General features: G+C 25.8%; 2 protein-coding genes across 2 annotated transcripts; one reads left to right on the top strand and one right to left on the bottom strand.

The window, feature by feature from the left end:
• Positions 1-343: 343 nt before the first annotated feature.
• On the bottom strand, positions 344-2,373 carry Phum_PHUM467000 (uncharacterized protein; the record flags this gene model as incomplete). The annotated part of the gene is made up of 4 exons (XM_002430157.1): positions 344-563; positions 752-984; positions 1,874-2,172; positions 2,256-2,373. 4 exons carry the CDS (start codon positions 2,371-2,373, stop codon positions 344-346), a joined length of 870 nt encoding a protein of 289 aa, XP_002430202.1.
• Positions 2,374-3,640: 1,267 nt separating this feature from the next.
• Phum_PHUM466990 (ubiquitin ligase E3, putative) lies at positions 3,641-7,312 on the top strand (the record flags this gene model as incomplete). The annotated part of the gene is made up of 8 exons (XM_002430156.1): positions 3,641-3,839; positions 4,478-4,691; positions 4,924-5,167; positions 5,876-6,145; positions 6,235-6,463; positions 6,544-6,723; positions 6,806-7,032; positions 7,118-7,312. The coding sequence occupies 8 exons, from the start codon at positions 3,641-3,643 to the stop codon at positions 7,310-7,312; spliced, it is 1,758 nt and encodes a 585-aa protein (XP_002430201.1).
• Positions 7,313-14,422: the final 7,110 nt, after the last annotated feature.

Below are 14,422 nucleotides of genomic sequence, written 5' to 3'. Positions count from 1 at the left end.
TAGATGATTTTAAAGAAATACCAGGTACACAAAAATATTTTATTTTTAATTTTTTTTTAATAAAAAATATCTAAAAATATTGCATTAAAAAACAAAAAAAAATTTACATATATATATATATAAAATACGCTATAACATGTTAATGTAATAACACAACACATTGTTAAAACTTTTAACAATTACCTTAATTAACTTTGTTTATGTTTAACAATACCAGAGAAAATTATTAATTTTTTTTTTTTTTCTCGACTAAAGGAGCGGGAAGGGGACATGATTGTTTTATTTTTTTTTAACTGATAAATTTGTTTTTTCCAGGGAATGGTAATTTAGTAGATTCCGACAATCATCTATGACAAAAAGAAAAAAAAATATATTGCAAATAATTGATGTACCGTGCCAGAGGGCGTGCGCATCGAACAACCATAAAATGGGAGGAAAATCCATAAGCTCTAGTAAAGTAGTTACTGCGACTAGAAGAGCAAACGTAAAAATTTTCCAAACAAAGAATTGTGATTGAAAATGAAGAAAACTCCATAGAAACCACCCGAGAACGGTTAGACCACCTAAATTTTAATAAAACATTTAAAATTTCATGATTGATTTGATAATAATATTTGAGGTGTATACACACACACACACACACACAACAATGTTTGACTTATGGTGTAAATATTTTCCAATTTTTTTAAATGAAAAATTTTCATTTATAAAAATTAATTTACCTAATAAGCAGCTGAGTTGCATGTTATACCCATAATCAAAATTATAAAGCCATAAATATGATACGTGATTTAGACCGAAAAGACCGCAAAATATGGACCATAATAACGTTTTCTTATTTATAGAAGGACTTATGTATCTGAGACCCATTGCGTAAAAAGAATAAATAATCAAAATAAAAGCCGATATATAATCCATTTTTTCTGTGAAATCGACATCTCTCGTATGATATACGGTTGACCAAAACCAAGAATTTAATTGAATCTAAAAAATTATTTTTTTTTGTTTTTTGTTTTCACATGCGTTTATATTTTATTAATAACTATTTATAATTTCTTTTTAAGGTTGTATATAAAATTGAACTGCTTTTAGAATAAAAAAAAGAAAATTTTTAATTTTTATATTATATTGAGTTTCTTTCTTTCTTTCTTTGTTCATTTAAATATTATTGAAGGATTTCAATTATTATTTCGATTTAGGAAGGAATTAGTGTTTTGCATTCAAACTTGATAAATTATCAGTTATCAACATCAAAACTGACATCATCATCGTTTATTCAGTGCTACCTTTTTCGATTGCTGTTCATTTATTAATTTCATTGTAATGTTGCATTTTTTTCTATTTTTCTTTTCAGATTTATGATAGATTTTTGCTTTAGTAATTTTTAAACCATTTTGTTAATTTATTATTACAAAACCTTTAGTTACTATTTATTGTGAGATTAAAAGTAAATTAATGTTAAATAATATGCAAACCTCATATAATTGATTATTTCTTCAAAGAGAACTTGCATATCATTTTGTTCCTATAAAAAATTTTGAAAGAAAGTCATCTTTACTAATACCCTGAGGGTTTGAGAAGAATGAATACTTTAATTAATAATCAGTCTAATAAAAACAACCTATAATTTCTGCAAATTCTCTTTAAAAAATATAATATTTTTCTTCATAAAGAGTGTTATATGAGTTATTACATGTACAATATGGAAAAGGATATGAATACTCTTAACCTTATTTCGGGCTTATCGCTTTCATTTAAGTAATTTTGAACACTAATTAGTAAACATCCTTACAAAAATAATTATGTTACAAAAAAAAAAAGGGGCATTTCTATATTTTAAATTGGATGCAATTTTAATAAAATAATATCTTACCAAACCAAACAAATTCCATATATAATAGTAAGGAGCAGAATTAGATACTTTTTTTCTAAATAACAGAATTAATTTTAGTACTGTAATAAAATTAAGAACAGAGAAAAAAACTGAAGCTGGCTCTTGAAACCCAAACAGCCTTATAAATGGCCATTTTCCTCTAAATTGTGGTATTGGCCAATTTCTTTTTTGAAAAGATTCAACAGTTTTCCATTGGCATTCATACTCACAATTTTCAATGCATGACCATAAAGAATATTCAAAATTTTTTAAAGCGCGGTGATGTACTTTTTGTTTACCTAAAAATATTTTTAAAAATAAAAATAAATTGTAATACTTTGACAAGTGTTGAGTTATTTTTATTAAATTTTTTACGACATACCTGAGTGACAAAATTTATAATCACAATACTGAACACAATTAATATAAAAAAAAGAATTATCTCCAATTGACCCTAGAACATCTTCAAATAAAAATAAGATGCATGATAACAATAACATACTTTAAATCATCTGAACAAAAATTTTAAAATCTAAAAAAAATTCAAAAACTCAAGAATAATAAAAGCCATGGGAAATAATAATAAACGTGATAGATATCGTTCGATTAATAAATAACGAGTTCATAAAAAATTTACTAAAATTCACTTTTGAAGAATCAAATAATTTTTTTAAATGTAAATATCATAGCATACTAAAAAAAAAAAAAAAAAAAAAACAAAGAAATAAACATCTGATATTTTTTATAAAAATTTATAAATAAAAATAAAATCAACTCTGATAATATATATAATTATAAAAAAAAAATAAAAAATTTAATAAAAAAAAAAATTTTGATTCTAATGATAATCAGGTACGATTTGTCTATACTACGGAGGCAGCTTTCCACCTCCATTACTCGGCCATATTAAGTCTTAAAATGGCGTTTACTGTAATTTAAGGTATTACTTCTAAGAATTTATTTTAAGGTCAAATTTGATTCACCCTGAATTTCTCAGGTTGAAAATTAAACGTTTAAACACTTAATAAAATATATTAATTTTCAACTCTAAAAAAAAAAATCAAGTTAAAAGCAAATTTTTCATATCAATGAAAAAAATACAGTGTAAGTTACTCTTTGTTGCTAAAATTATTTAAAACATATGTCTATTAAGTAATTTTTAGCACGGTATTTCATAACTTTTTTAAAAAAGTAAATTAACATTAGATCTTAGCTCTGATGCTTTTTCCAATTACGATTTTTTTTTGTAAAAATTGCTATATTGATTGACGAAGGTTACGGGTTTTTATTATTCTGAGATATGATAAATGGTGGTAAATAGTTTTCAAACGTGCTATTATCATTAGTTAAGGCTGAATGAAAAAAAAAAAAATTCGGTGTAATATTTATAAATAAATTTAAAAAAAATTAAAACTAATTAAATAATTATAAATACTTTATCAATCACAACATACAATCTGTAATTATAAATACCTATGGTAAAAGTTAACATTTTTTGTGTTGAATTTTAAAAATCATGTACACATATTTATATACGTATATATTTGTGTGTGTGTGTGTGTGTGTGTGCATATAAACGTTAAACGCAATTTTTATTTTTTTATAAGTCAAAAAAAATGAATAGAAATGGTTCATTAAATGTGTATTGTAAATTATTTTTTGTGCTGGGAATTTTTTATAAGTCAACTTATTTTCCAGTTATTGCATTCAAAATCATGATCATGTGGTAAAATTTGTGAAGTCAGGCATACTTGAAAAAAAGAAATTATGAAGTCAACACAGCACAACTTGATAAAAAAAAGTAAGAGAAGTGCAACTGCAGCATTTAAATCTTCACCGGATTCTCTGAAAAATTTTTTGAATCGATTATTGGACCCAGTCAAGGATATTAATGATTCAGAAACTATTGACTGGTGTAGATGGCTTATGGCAGGTGGTCAAACTCCTGAAGAATTTGCAAATGAAGGTAAGTCAAAATTTTCTTATTTTTTATGGGAACATTTAACATGTCATCAATTCTTTTTTTGAAATGGTGTTTTTGATTATTTTGATTATATATTATCAAGTTATTTTCTTTTTAAAATTAAAATATTTGTTTAACATAAGTTTTGTAGAAATTATAAAAAAAAAAAAAAACAAAAAAAAAAAAAGATTGAAATAATGATTTTTACGTACCTTTATTTATTAAAGTTATATTAAAAATAAACAAATGAGATTATTATCAATAAGTTTTCTAATTATTTGTTTTTACAGTAAAACAGTTTTTTAGTGTAAAATAAATGAACACAAAGTTCAAAAGTTAATAAACATTTAATTTAAATCATATATTCATATAAAATTTTACCTTACTGTACCTATTTCAGTAAGATTCGTAAGACGATAGTATTTTTTTAAAAATTTAGTTCAAACAATGTATAAAATAAATTTTATTTTTGGTTTTTTTTATTTATTCTTTAAACAATTGTAAAATATTTAAGAATCAATTTAAGAAACTATTACACATTTAAAAACAAGAAAAATATTAAAATAAATTAATAAGTATATTCAATATTTAAAAAATAACTGATAAATTGTATTTTAAAATGTAAATTGTATTTGTTTTAGTCAAACAATATGATAATGCTACAATTTGTGGATTAGTTTGGACTGCTAATTTTGTTGCATACAGATGTAGAACATGCAGAATTAGTCCATGTATGAGTTTATGTGCTGAATGTTTTCGAAATGGAAATCATGATGGACACGATTTTAATATGTTCAGAAGTCAAGCAGGAGGTGCTTGTGACTGTGGAGACATCTCAGTTATGAAAGAGTCAGGGTAATACAAATTTTTTTTGTTCACAGTAAAAGTTCATTTTTATTTTCTACAGTGATGAATGTTTTTTTTTTTTTTTAAACATTTTAAACTTTATTGTTAATTTTAGTTTTTTATTTTTCATCTTTTTTTTGTATCCATTTTTTATTTGTGTCATAAATAACTGACAAGTAGTGTTCTGTAATCATCATTTATTATCATTTATTTTTGTTTTTAATTAAAATAATTTTGTTAGATTTTGTGGTCGACATGGAGCCAAGCAGTCCCAACCTCCTAGTGCTCCTGATCATTTGATGTGCCTTCCCAATGCAATCATGCCTAGACTTGTTTTGAGATTAGTTCAACACATGAGAGAAAATAGTAATTCAAGAAGAAATGATATGGGAGATGCTGATGCGTTTCTTGCAATGTTGCATGATTTTTCTTCAATGGGAGCTGCCATGAGAAGGGTTATGACTACAGCTTTAATTGATCCCCAGGTATAGTGAAATAAATGTTTTGTACTTCATAAATAAAAAAATTAGCAAGTTTAAATGGAAAATTAGTATATGTACTTTTATCATTGATCTTTTTAATTGAAGAACTTAATAGCAATGTAGTATTTTTTTTCATATTAAGTTTTAATATTTAAAAAAATTTCAAAATTTATTTTAATATTTACTTTTGATTGGTTGTTACTACTGTAATATTATTTTCTAAGCAAATATAAATGTTCGAAATCATTTTCAAAAGAAATAGAGTAAGTATGGTTTTAAGGTAGCAGGTTCTTTTTTTTTTTTTTTTCGTGTTACGGCCTTTGTATTTTACCTTGAATTTTTCAGTTCAGTCAATTAAAATATGAGGAAAGAAACTTATTAAAAAAAAAAACAAGAAAAACAAAATTAAACAAAATTTACTTAGTATTTAAGACGATATATAAAAGTTACTTTATTTAGTTGAGAGTAGTGTTATATTTTGATTAAAATAAATTGTATTTTTCTAAATTATTGGTACTTACTCTAAATTGATTGTTCTGTTAAAAAAATTAAAAGTGCAAGCATTTTATGTGACGTTTAATGACATTTTACGACAAAACTTAGAAATTAAACAAAAAATTTTTAATACGTAATTCACATATAAAAAAATTAAATGAAGCAATATTTTAATTTTATTTCAAAATTTTTCATTTTTTTTTTTTTTTTTTTCAGATTTACAAAGAATTAACAGACTTGCCACACCCTAGCTCTGATCCAGAATTTTCAGATTCTGTCGTGACCAGTACTCAACTGTATCATCAAGCTCTGCAATCGCTTCCTAACCCTGAATTTCCTGATGAATTTAAAAATTGTCCGGCTCTTCAAGAACATTTAGTTCATAATAACTTTTTAGAGGAACTTATGTTTTGGACATTAAAATTTGAATTTCCTCAACAAGTCGTATGTCTCTTGTTAAATATGCTACCGGATTTAGAATATAAGGTATGAAATATGAATATTTACTTAATTTTTTTAATATTTTAAAATGGATGGATGAATAATTGTATAATAAAAATGTTTTGTATTTTTAGGAGCCTCTGACTCGAGCTTTTGTACTGCATTACAGCAGAGTGCCTATGATGCTAGAAAAAAGTACTACGCCCGATACTCTTTCTAACAGAGTAGTTCATGTATCAGTTCAACTTTTTAGTAATGAAAATCTCGCTTTGAAAATGACGAATGAATTAAATTTGTTGCACGTAATGGTTATTAGTTTAAAATTTATGATGGCAAAAATATTAATTCCCAACACCCTACATGGTAAATTGAGCGTGTAAAATCAATGTTTCTTTTTTTTTTTTTTTTTTATATGTAAAAATTTCGTTTTAATATTACCGTAGATCCTGCGAAAAATTTTCATTTGGTCGTTGACTGTAGCCAGGACGTCATGAAAGAGCATTGTTATTGGCCTTTGGTGTCAGATTTAAACAATATATTATCTCATCAACCAGTTGCACATAAATTTATGAGTGACAGCAGTCTGTTGGAAATGTGGTTTAACTTTTTATCAATGTTTCAAGGTTTATAAATATTTTAACCAGTTTTTTATTCAAATTTTATACCGATAAGACAAAATTAAATAACAATATTATTTTGTTTTAGGAATGAATGTAAATAGAAGAGAATTATATCAACACGTTGAATTTGAGCCATCCGCTTATTATGCTGCATTTTCGGTTGAGCTGGAAGGGTCCGCATATCCTTTGTGGGCTTTAGTTTCTCATTTAAAAGATAGCTCTACATTACACTTGACAAAAAATATTCTCAATGGGTGTATTTCTGCTTTACAAGACTGGTTTGATGCAATAAATTTTACTCAACCAGTTATGGTAACCTTAATTTGTTTTTATAATTTTCATATTACATTTAATATGTATTAATATTTTATTCAAATGCAAACAATAATATTTTCAGACTGATCATAGGCAAGTTTCATTTCATCTCCCTCTTCATCGTTATTTGGCAATTTTGATGAATCAGGCTGTAAAATGCCAAGGAGTAACTCTAAAACAAATGCTTCCACCTCTTTATCTTTTAGAGTTAGTGTATCAGCATCCTCTCAGATTACAGGTAATTGTCAAAACTTTATTATCAATCATTATTAATTAATACAGTCAATTATTATTTTTGTTATTTTATATTTTGCATAATTTTTTTTTTTTTTTTTTAAATATAAATTCAGGTTGCATTTTATGAAATATTGAATGGTATGTGGGTCCGGAACGGTTTGCAAATAAGAGGTCAAATGATGACTTATATTCAGTGCAATTTTTGTAATTCAATGGTTGATGAAGATCTTTATCTTTTGCAAGTGTGTGCCACACAAATTGATCCAGAAAAATTTTTTATGGATGTATTAAAAGCGTAAGCTTTCACCATTTTTACTTTTATCTTAGACATAATCGCTTCAAATTTTTTTATTTATTGTTTTTTTTTGTGCAATTTTTGTTTTTTGATTTATAATTCTTAATTTCGAGCTTAAATTTTTTTAAAAAGTTTTGTATAACTTCTCCACCGAAAGAGTAGTGATTGAAACATTATTTTTGAAATCAAAATATCAAAATCTAACTTGCGATTGTAAATCTCAGTAATAGTCAAAAATTGTAAAATTATTGACTCTATTTTTTTTTCTTTTAATATTAAAATTAAGAGCGTGTGACTTTTTTTAATTGAATCGATAAAAAATTACTATAAAATGAAAGTTTAAAACAATTTATAGACTTAAATTTTAACAAAATTTTTTTTAAAAAAAATTAACTATAAAAATTTTATTTATAAAGTAAATGGTTCTACAATACATATTAATTATTTATTATTTTCAATAGTTTTCGAGTGATAGAAGCTTTGTCTATTGTACCTTATGGAAAAACGTATTCATTTGTCGATTATGAATTCGCTCCTGCCATGCTTGAAAGTTGCCTTACATTTTTAGCTATTTTGGTACACATAAGATCTAATTTAGGTATAGTTCAATGAGAAATTTTTTTATAATTCTTTGTCTTTGCTTTATAACACCAACTTTTTTTTGATTCGAGTTTTTAAAAAAAATATTTTTAGGTGTTAGTGATAACTGGGTAACAAAGCTAGAAATGGTGACATTGTTGTGCATGGGGGATAAAACTCATTCTCAGTTGATAGAATTAATGCCCGAAAGATGTGGATCTGGACAGACTGGAGACTTTGATGATTTGCTTGCCGAAATAGCAGATTACACAGCTCCCAGCAAAATGAGGCAAGGAATGTACAGACCAAAACCACATGTTTGGGAAGAATTATACGATCCCATTCATGTACTTCTCAGAGCGGTGCAAAGAAAAGATTTTCAAACTTCAATGGATCGTTTTACTGACTAGTGAGCACAATACAGTTTTTGTTTTTCTAATTTTTTTTAAATATCAGCAAACGATTTTTCTAATAATATGTCTGTCTATATCTTATTCAATTGCTTTATGTATTCATTTTATTCAAGCATTAGCACTTCTGAAGCTAACAACAGTTCTCACAATGGAAATTCATCATCTAATACTGGGAATATATGGCCACCTTTAAGACCTCCAGTGCCTTGTGGAGAAGCTTATGAAGATCCTAGGAAAGTTTTACAATCACGTATTTTTCATGCTACAATTTTTTGTATCTTGTATAAAGCTGTGGACCGCCGTAATATATCAGAACATACTTTAGCACTGGCTTTATATTTGCTAGAAATGGCAATTATTTCAAGTCCTCCGTCTTCAGAATTCGAGGTTTTACTTTTTTTTTTAAATATATATATAACAAAAAAACTTTTACTTATAAATGTTAAATTATTACAATCGTTTGTAAAATAAAATAATTTCGTTCGATTTTTTTTTAGTTGTGCCAGACAGAATGTTGTAACAGATACGAGGTTAAAGATAATGATTTGACTTCATTCTACGAACAAGATTGGTTGGCTCACAATTTGCGAACGGTAATTCACAATTTGGTATTCATTCATGAACCGGAATCAAAATCGGATCGGACCGAAGAAAAACCATATGGTGATGTTTCTCAGAATCAGGTATTACTGTGACTATATTATAAAACAATATGTAAAATAAAACTATTGAAAATCAATAATAATAATAATAATAATAATAATAATTTAATTGCAGGAAGCTAGTCGCGACAATTTTTGTTCTCGAACCATAAACGTGATATCATACAAGAAAATGGGGCACAACACTTCGGTCTCAGGTCATTCCTCCGATTTACCGAGCACCAGTCAAAGCTACAATTCTCAAATGGTTCAAGTAAACCAAACGGCGTCCACGTCGTTAGGAAATAATGTGCTAACGGGGGTAAAAAAAAAAAAAAATCAATAATTAAATTTAAATTAATTGAATTTTTTATTCTCGTGAAAGTTTTAATTTAAAAAAGAAAGATTTTATTATTTATTTATTTTCGTACACCAGTAATTTCTTATTAATGACTGATAAGAAATATTTGATGATTATATTTTTAGTCTGACTCTGAGGAGTTAAAATACAATTCGGAGAATTCTTTACCTCAAGTTTTTCTGCACGTCAACGAAAGTATAATATCCCTTTTGCTCAAACTTCATTCCCAGTTATCTGGAACACCTGACTCATATGTTGTTGGACAGCAAACTTCCGAAGGCTTGTTGGATTCACGAATTGGAGATGGAGCTTTCTTCGTTGCCAAAATATTAGATCGAATCGCTAGTCTAGATGAAATATGCAGGTATGCATGAAATGAAATAATTATAAAGCTTTTTAAGAAGCAATTTAAAAAATCATAATTGAAAAATTTCAAATTAATTTTTTTAATTAAAAATATTTTAGGGATTTTATATTGGAAACAAAAAAGAGGCTGTGGATGAAAAGAGCTGAAGAAAATTCTAATGAAACAAAAGAAAGGGAAGAAAGAAAACGTAGGGCAAAAAAAAGGCAGCAACAATTAATTGAAGAATTTGCCAGAAAACAAGAACAGTTTATGAAAAAAGCTACTGAAACAAGTAATAATAATTATCAATATTTTACTATATACATATATATATTTTAGCCAAACCTTTAATTATTCATTTTTCCCAAGACATTCACAGACACTCCAGTGAAAATTTTATTTATTGTGCCTCTTTGATATTCTTGTTAATTATTATTATCATCATCATCATCATAAGTTGTCAAGACAGTTTCTTTTATTTTAATAATAATAATAATAATTTGAAATTTTTTAATGAATTTTTCAGAAGAGGATTATGAAAGTATGGAATGGAATGGTGAAAACACAGCTCAAGTTCAACTCGAATACCATTGTGTAATATGTAATCAAACAGCTCCATCAACAAAGGATAATCCTATGGGGTAAATCTTTTAATGATCCATTTGAATAACAAAAAACGATAAAAAAAAATTAATTTTTATATTTATATTTTAGGTTAATTGTGTTAGTTCAAGGTTCAAGTGTCTTAGGATTTCAGCGTAAAAGTGATGTTAACGAAACACTGCCTACGTCTGATGAAGACAAAAAAATTTCTATTAAAGAAAATTCTCGAGCTAATGATTTTGATAGTAAAATATTTGAATTAAATAGAGAATTTGATTCGGTAAGTTCATTTTTTCTTTTCTTTTTTTTTTTTTTTTTTTTTTTTTTTTTTTTGTTTAATGTAAAATCGTTATCAATTAAACTTATTCCTTATGTTTTCAGAATTCTTGGCTTTTGTCCGTAAATTTAGGCTGGGAGGGAGGAGTTTATGTTCAAACATGTGGTCATCATGCTCATATGTCTTGTTTAAAATCTTATTGTCAGTATTTAAGAGATCAGGAACGACATCCGTCTCTTGCTGTTGATAAGTAATTTTATTTAATGTTTTTCCGAGTACTCTATACCGTATATCTTTATCTCTATATATTGACCTTCTTATTTTTTTTTCTTTTAAGGCGCGAATATTCTTGTCCGTTATGTCGACGATTGGCAAATAGTGCTTTACCTTTGGTACCAGAGTTGGGAGAAATAACTTCTGTTGTCAGAGCAAGGCCTCAAAATTTATCTAATCAAATTTTATTTATAACAAACCTTCTTAAAAATTATGCGGTAAGGCCGGAGTCGTCGGACCTTTTAGAAGCAATGGGAAAAAGCATGGAAGATATGACCAAATGTACACACCTAAGGTAAAAAATCAATCATACTAAATTTTTCTTTTTTTTTTTGTTTTTACAATTATTTATATTAAAAAAATTTTTTTTTTTTTAAATTTTGTAGATTTAAACAAAAAACAGATCATCCGAGTCCTCAGAGCCTTTTTTTATTTGTTTCATCAATTGCAAGAACAAATTTAGAGATCGAAATAGTTCAAAAAGGAGGATCTCTTTTAATTAAACCAGTTGAGTCTTTATCTCCAAAACGGTCTTGTATTGGTAGGTTTAAATTTTAAAATAATACTTTTATATTTACAAAGAAAGATTGATTATTAATAATTTTAAAAAACTATTTCAGTCCCGCTTTTACACGTGTTGGCTGTTCATGGGAGAATTTTAGCGCAATGGCCTGTATGGCTTACTTGGCAGCATTTAACGCAAATACCCGTGGAAAGCAGTGAAACTCAGCTTGCTAATGTTGAAAAAGAAGTACCTTTGCTTCTTCGAGATCCAATCGCTTTATTAATACAATTTTTACTTTTTTTACCAATAAATTTAGACCAAAGTTAGTAATCCAAAATATTTGAAAGTTTCTTTTTGTTGACAAATTTAAAAGGGAAATTTTTATAAATTTATTTTTTTTTTTTTTTAGGTTATTTTAGTTGTATAGTTAAATGCTTATATAATCTGTTATATTTTCAAATATTATCTCAAATTACTGTAAATATGACTGATATGGAAAGGGAAAGTAGGAGAAGTTCAATGTCAGACTTATGGTAAAATTAATTCATAAATTCATTAATTATTATTTATTATTTTCATTATAATAATCATTGTTTTTAACAAAAAAAAAAAAATATTTTTATTACAAACGTTATAAAACGTTGCAGTTCCGAATTAAAATCTGTAGATATGGGGCTCAATTTTGTTATTAGTCAATTAGAAGGTACTTCATTATATATTGACTCTGGAGGAAGTTCGAGCGTGGAAAAAAATACTTTTGCTAACAGTCAAGCTATTGAAGAAAAAGTTCAATCTTTATGCTTGCCATATTTGAGAATAGCAACTCTTTTAAGACATCATTTATACAATGAAGAAATACCTGAAATTAGGTATAAAAAAAAAAATTTTTTTTTAAATTTGTTTTTGAGATAAAAAAAACATAACATGATCATTAAATTTGTTTTTTTTTTTTTTTAGGACTGAATCAACAGAATTTGTTAGGCTAGTTTATTTTTTGGAACTCGTAACTGAAGGTATGGATTGGTCCAAATTTAATGCAACAGTAGGACTTAGTTTTCCGGAGCCAGGTTTGGTTGTTCCAAGGATGTGGTTTCGGGAATTGTCTGTTTATATTGAAAGATCACAAGTAAGTAATTTAAATGCATTCAGTCGTATAATATTATTATAAAATATGAAACAAAAAAGTAAAATGAGAATTTTTTTCTTTTTTTTTTTTTTGTAAAGAGATCTGCTCGAAATTTTTTATCGAAACTTCACATTAATTGGTATCCACCAAAACTATTAACTCTTCCTCACCATTATGACAGAATATTTGAGTATTATCATAAAAAACAATGTGGTAATTGCCATAGTATTCCCCGGGAAGCTAGTATATGTTTATTATGTGGTACTCTTGTCTGCCAAAAAGAAGATTGTTGCAAAATTGAAAACAAACATGAAGCAGTCCAGGTAAATTTTAAATCAAATTATGAACTTTTTTTTTTTTTGTTTTGAATGTGATTTATTAATAAAAAATATTTTGTTATTTTTTAGCACTCGTTGGATTGTGGAGCCGGGACAGGAGTTTTTTTATCTGTTTCATCGGCTTATATCGTTGTAGTTCGTGGAATGAGGGCTTGTAATTGGGGCTCCATTTATTTGGATAGTTTTGGTGAAGAAGACAGGGATTTAAAGTAAGAATAATTTTAAATTTTAAATATTTATAAGATACATATGTAATACATGTTTGTATCCCTCATAAAAATTCCGAATATTAATGTAAATTAAAACGAACAAAGTTCACTTTAACTCTCTCTTTCACTGTTTTTTTGTTTATAATTGTATAATTTTTTTTTTTTTAAGAGTAAGATATTGAGTACTCTCTCTCTCTCTCTCTCTCTCTCTCTCGATAAAAAAATTTTTATATTAAGTAAAAATGAAAACAATGTGTTTTTAATACGGTGATAAAGCTTTTTGGTAATTTCATTTGAAATAAAATATTATAAATTTTTCAGGCGAGGAAAACCTTTATACCTTTGTCCGGAACGGTATCAGTTGCTTCAAGAACAATGGATATCACATCAATTTGATCACAATATTAAAAAATGGATCTTACATAATAATGCTCTGTGATGTAATTTTTTTTTTTTTTTTTTTATGTAAAATTTTAGAATTGTTTTCTTATTCGATTATTTGTACAGTTAAAGCAAACTATATATATATATATTTACAATATGCTTATTTCATTACTAAATGAAATATTTAAATATAAAAAAAAAAAAATGTTAGTAAGTACGGTGATGTTATAAACAATAACAACAATAATCCTAATGTTTGATAATGTTATTATAATATATTTAATGCGTATATATTTCGAGATGGCGTTATTTCATTCCCTCGAGTTTTTTTTTTACCTTAATTTATTCCTACCAATTATTTAGATGCCGTTTATTTATTTATTTTTATTTTTATTTTGAAAAAAAAAAAACAAGGAAATTTAAAAATATAAAAAAAAAAATTAATTTAATTTTTTTTAAATTGAAATATGCTTTATTAAAATATTATTAATTAAAATGTCTACGTTATAAGATAATTTTTAAAAATAAACTAATGTTAATTTTAGTTTTTTTTTTTTTTTTTTATATTTTATTTTTAAATTCAAATTTTATTTATGAAAAAAAATAATAATAATAAATCATGGGCACAATTATTTAATGTTAAAATATTTTCTTTGTTACATAAAAAATTAAATTTTTTTTAAAATTGATTTATATTTTTCTCATATACTAATAATCTTATAAAATAAAATCATTTTCAAATTAATCCAAGGACTCTGTTTTAATAACTTTTGCAAAATAATTTAAATTTGCTAATTACT

The sequence above is a fragment of the Pediculus humanus genome, genomic scaffold (genome assembly GCF_000006295.1).
Source record: "Pediculus humanus corporis 1103172108249 genomic scaffold, whole genome shotgun sequence".
In the NCBI taxonomy this organism is placed as follows: Eukaryota; Metazoa; Arthropoda; class Insecta; order Psocodea; family Pediculidae; genus Pediculus; species Pediculus humanus.
The sequence above is the reverse complement of the archived record's forward strand: the minus strand, read 5'-3'. Positions and strand labels throughout refer to the sequence as shown.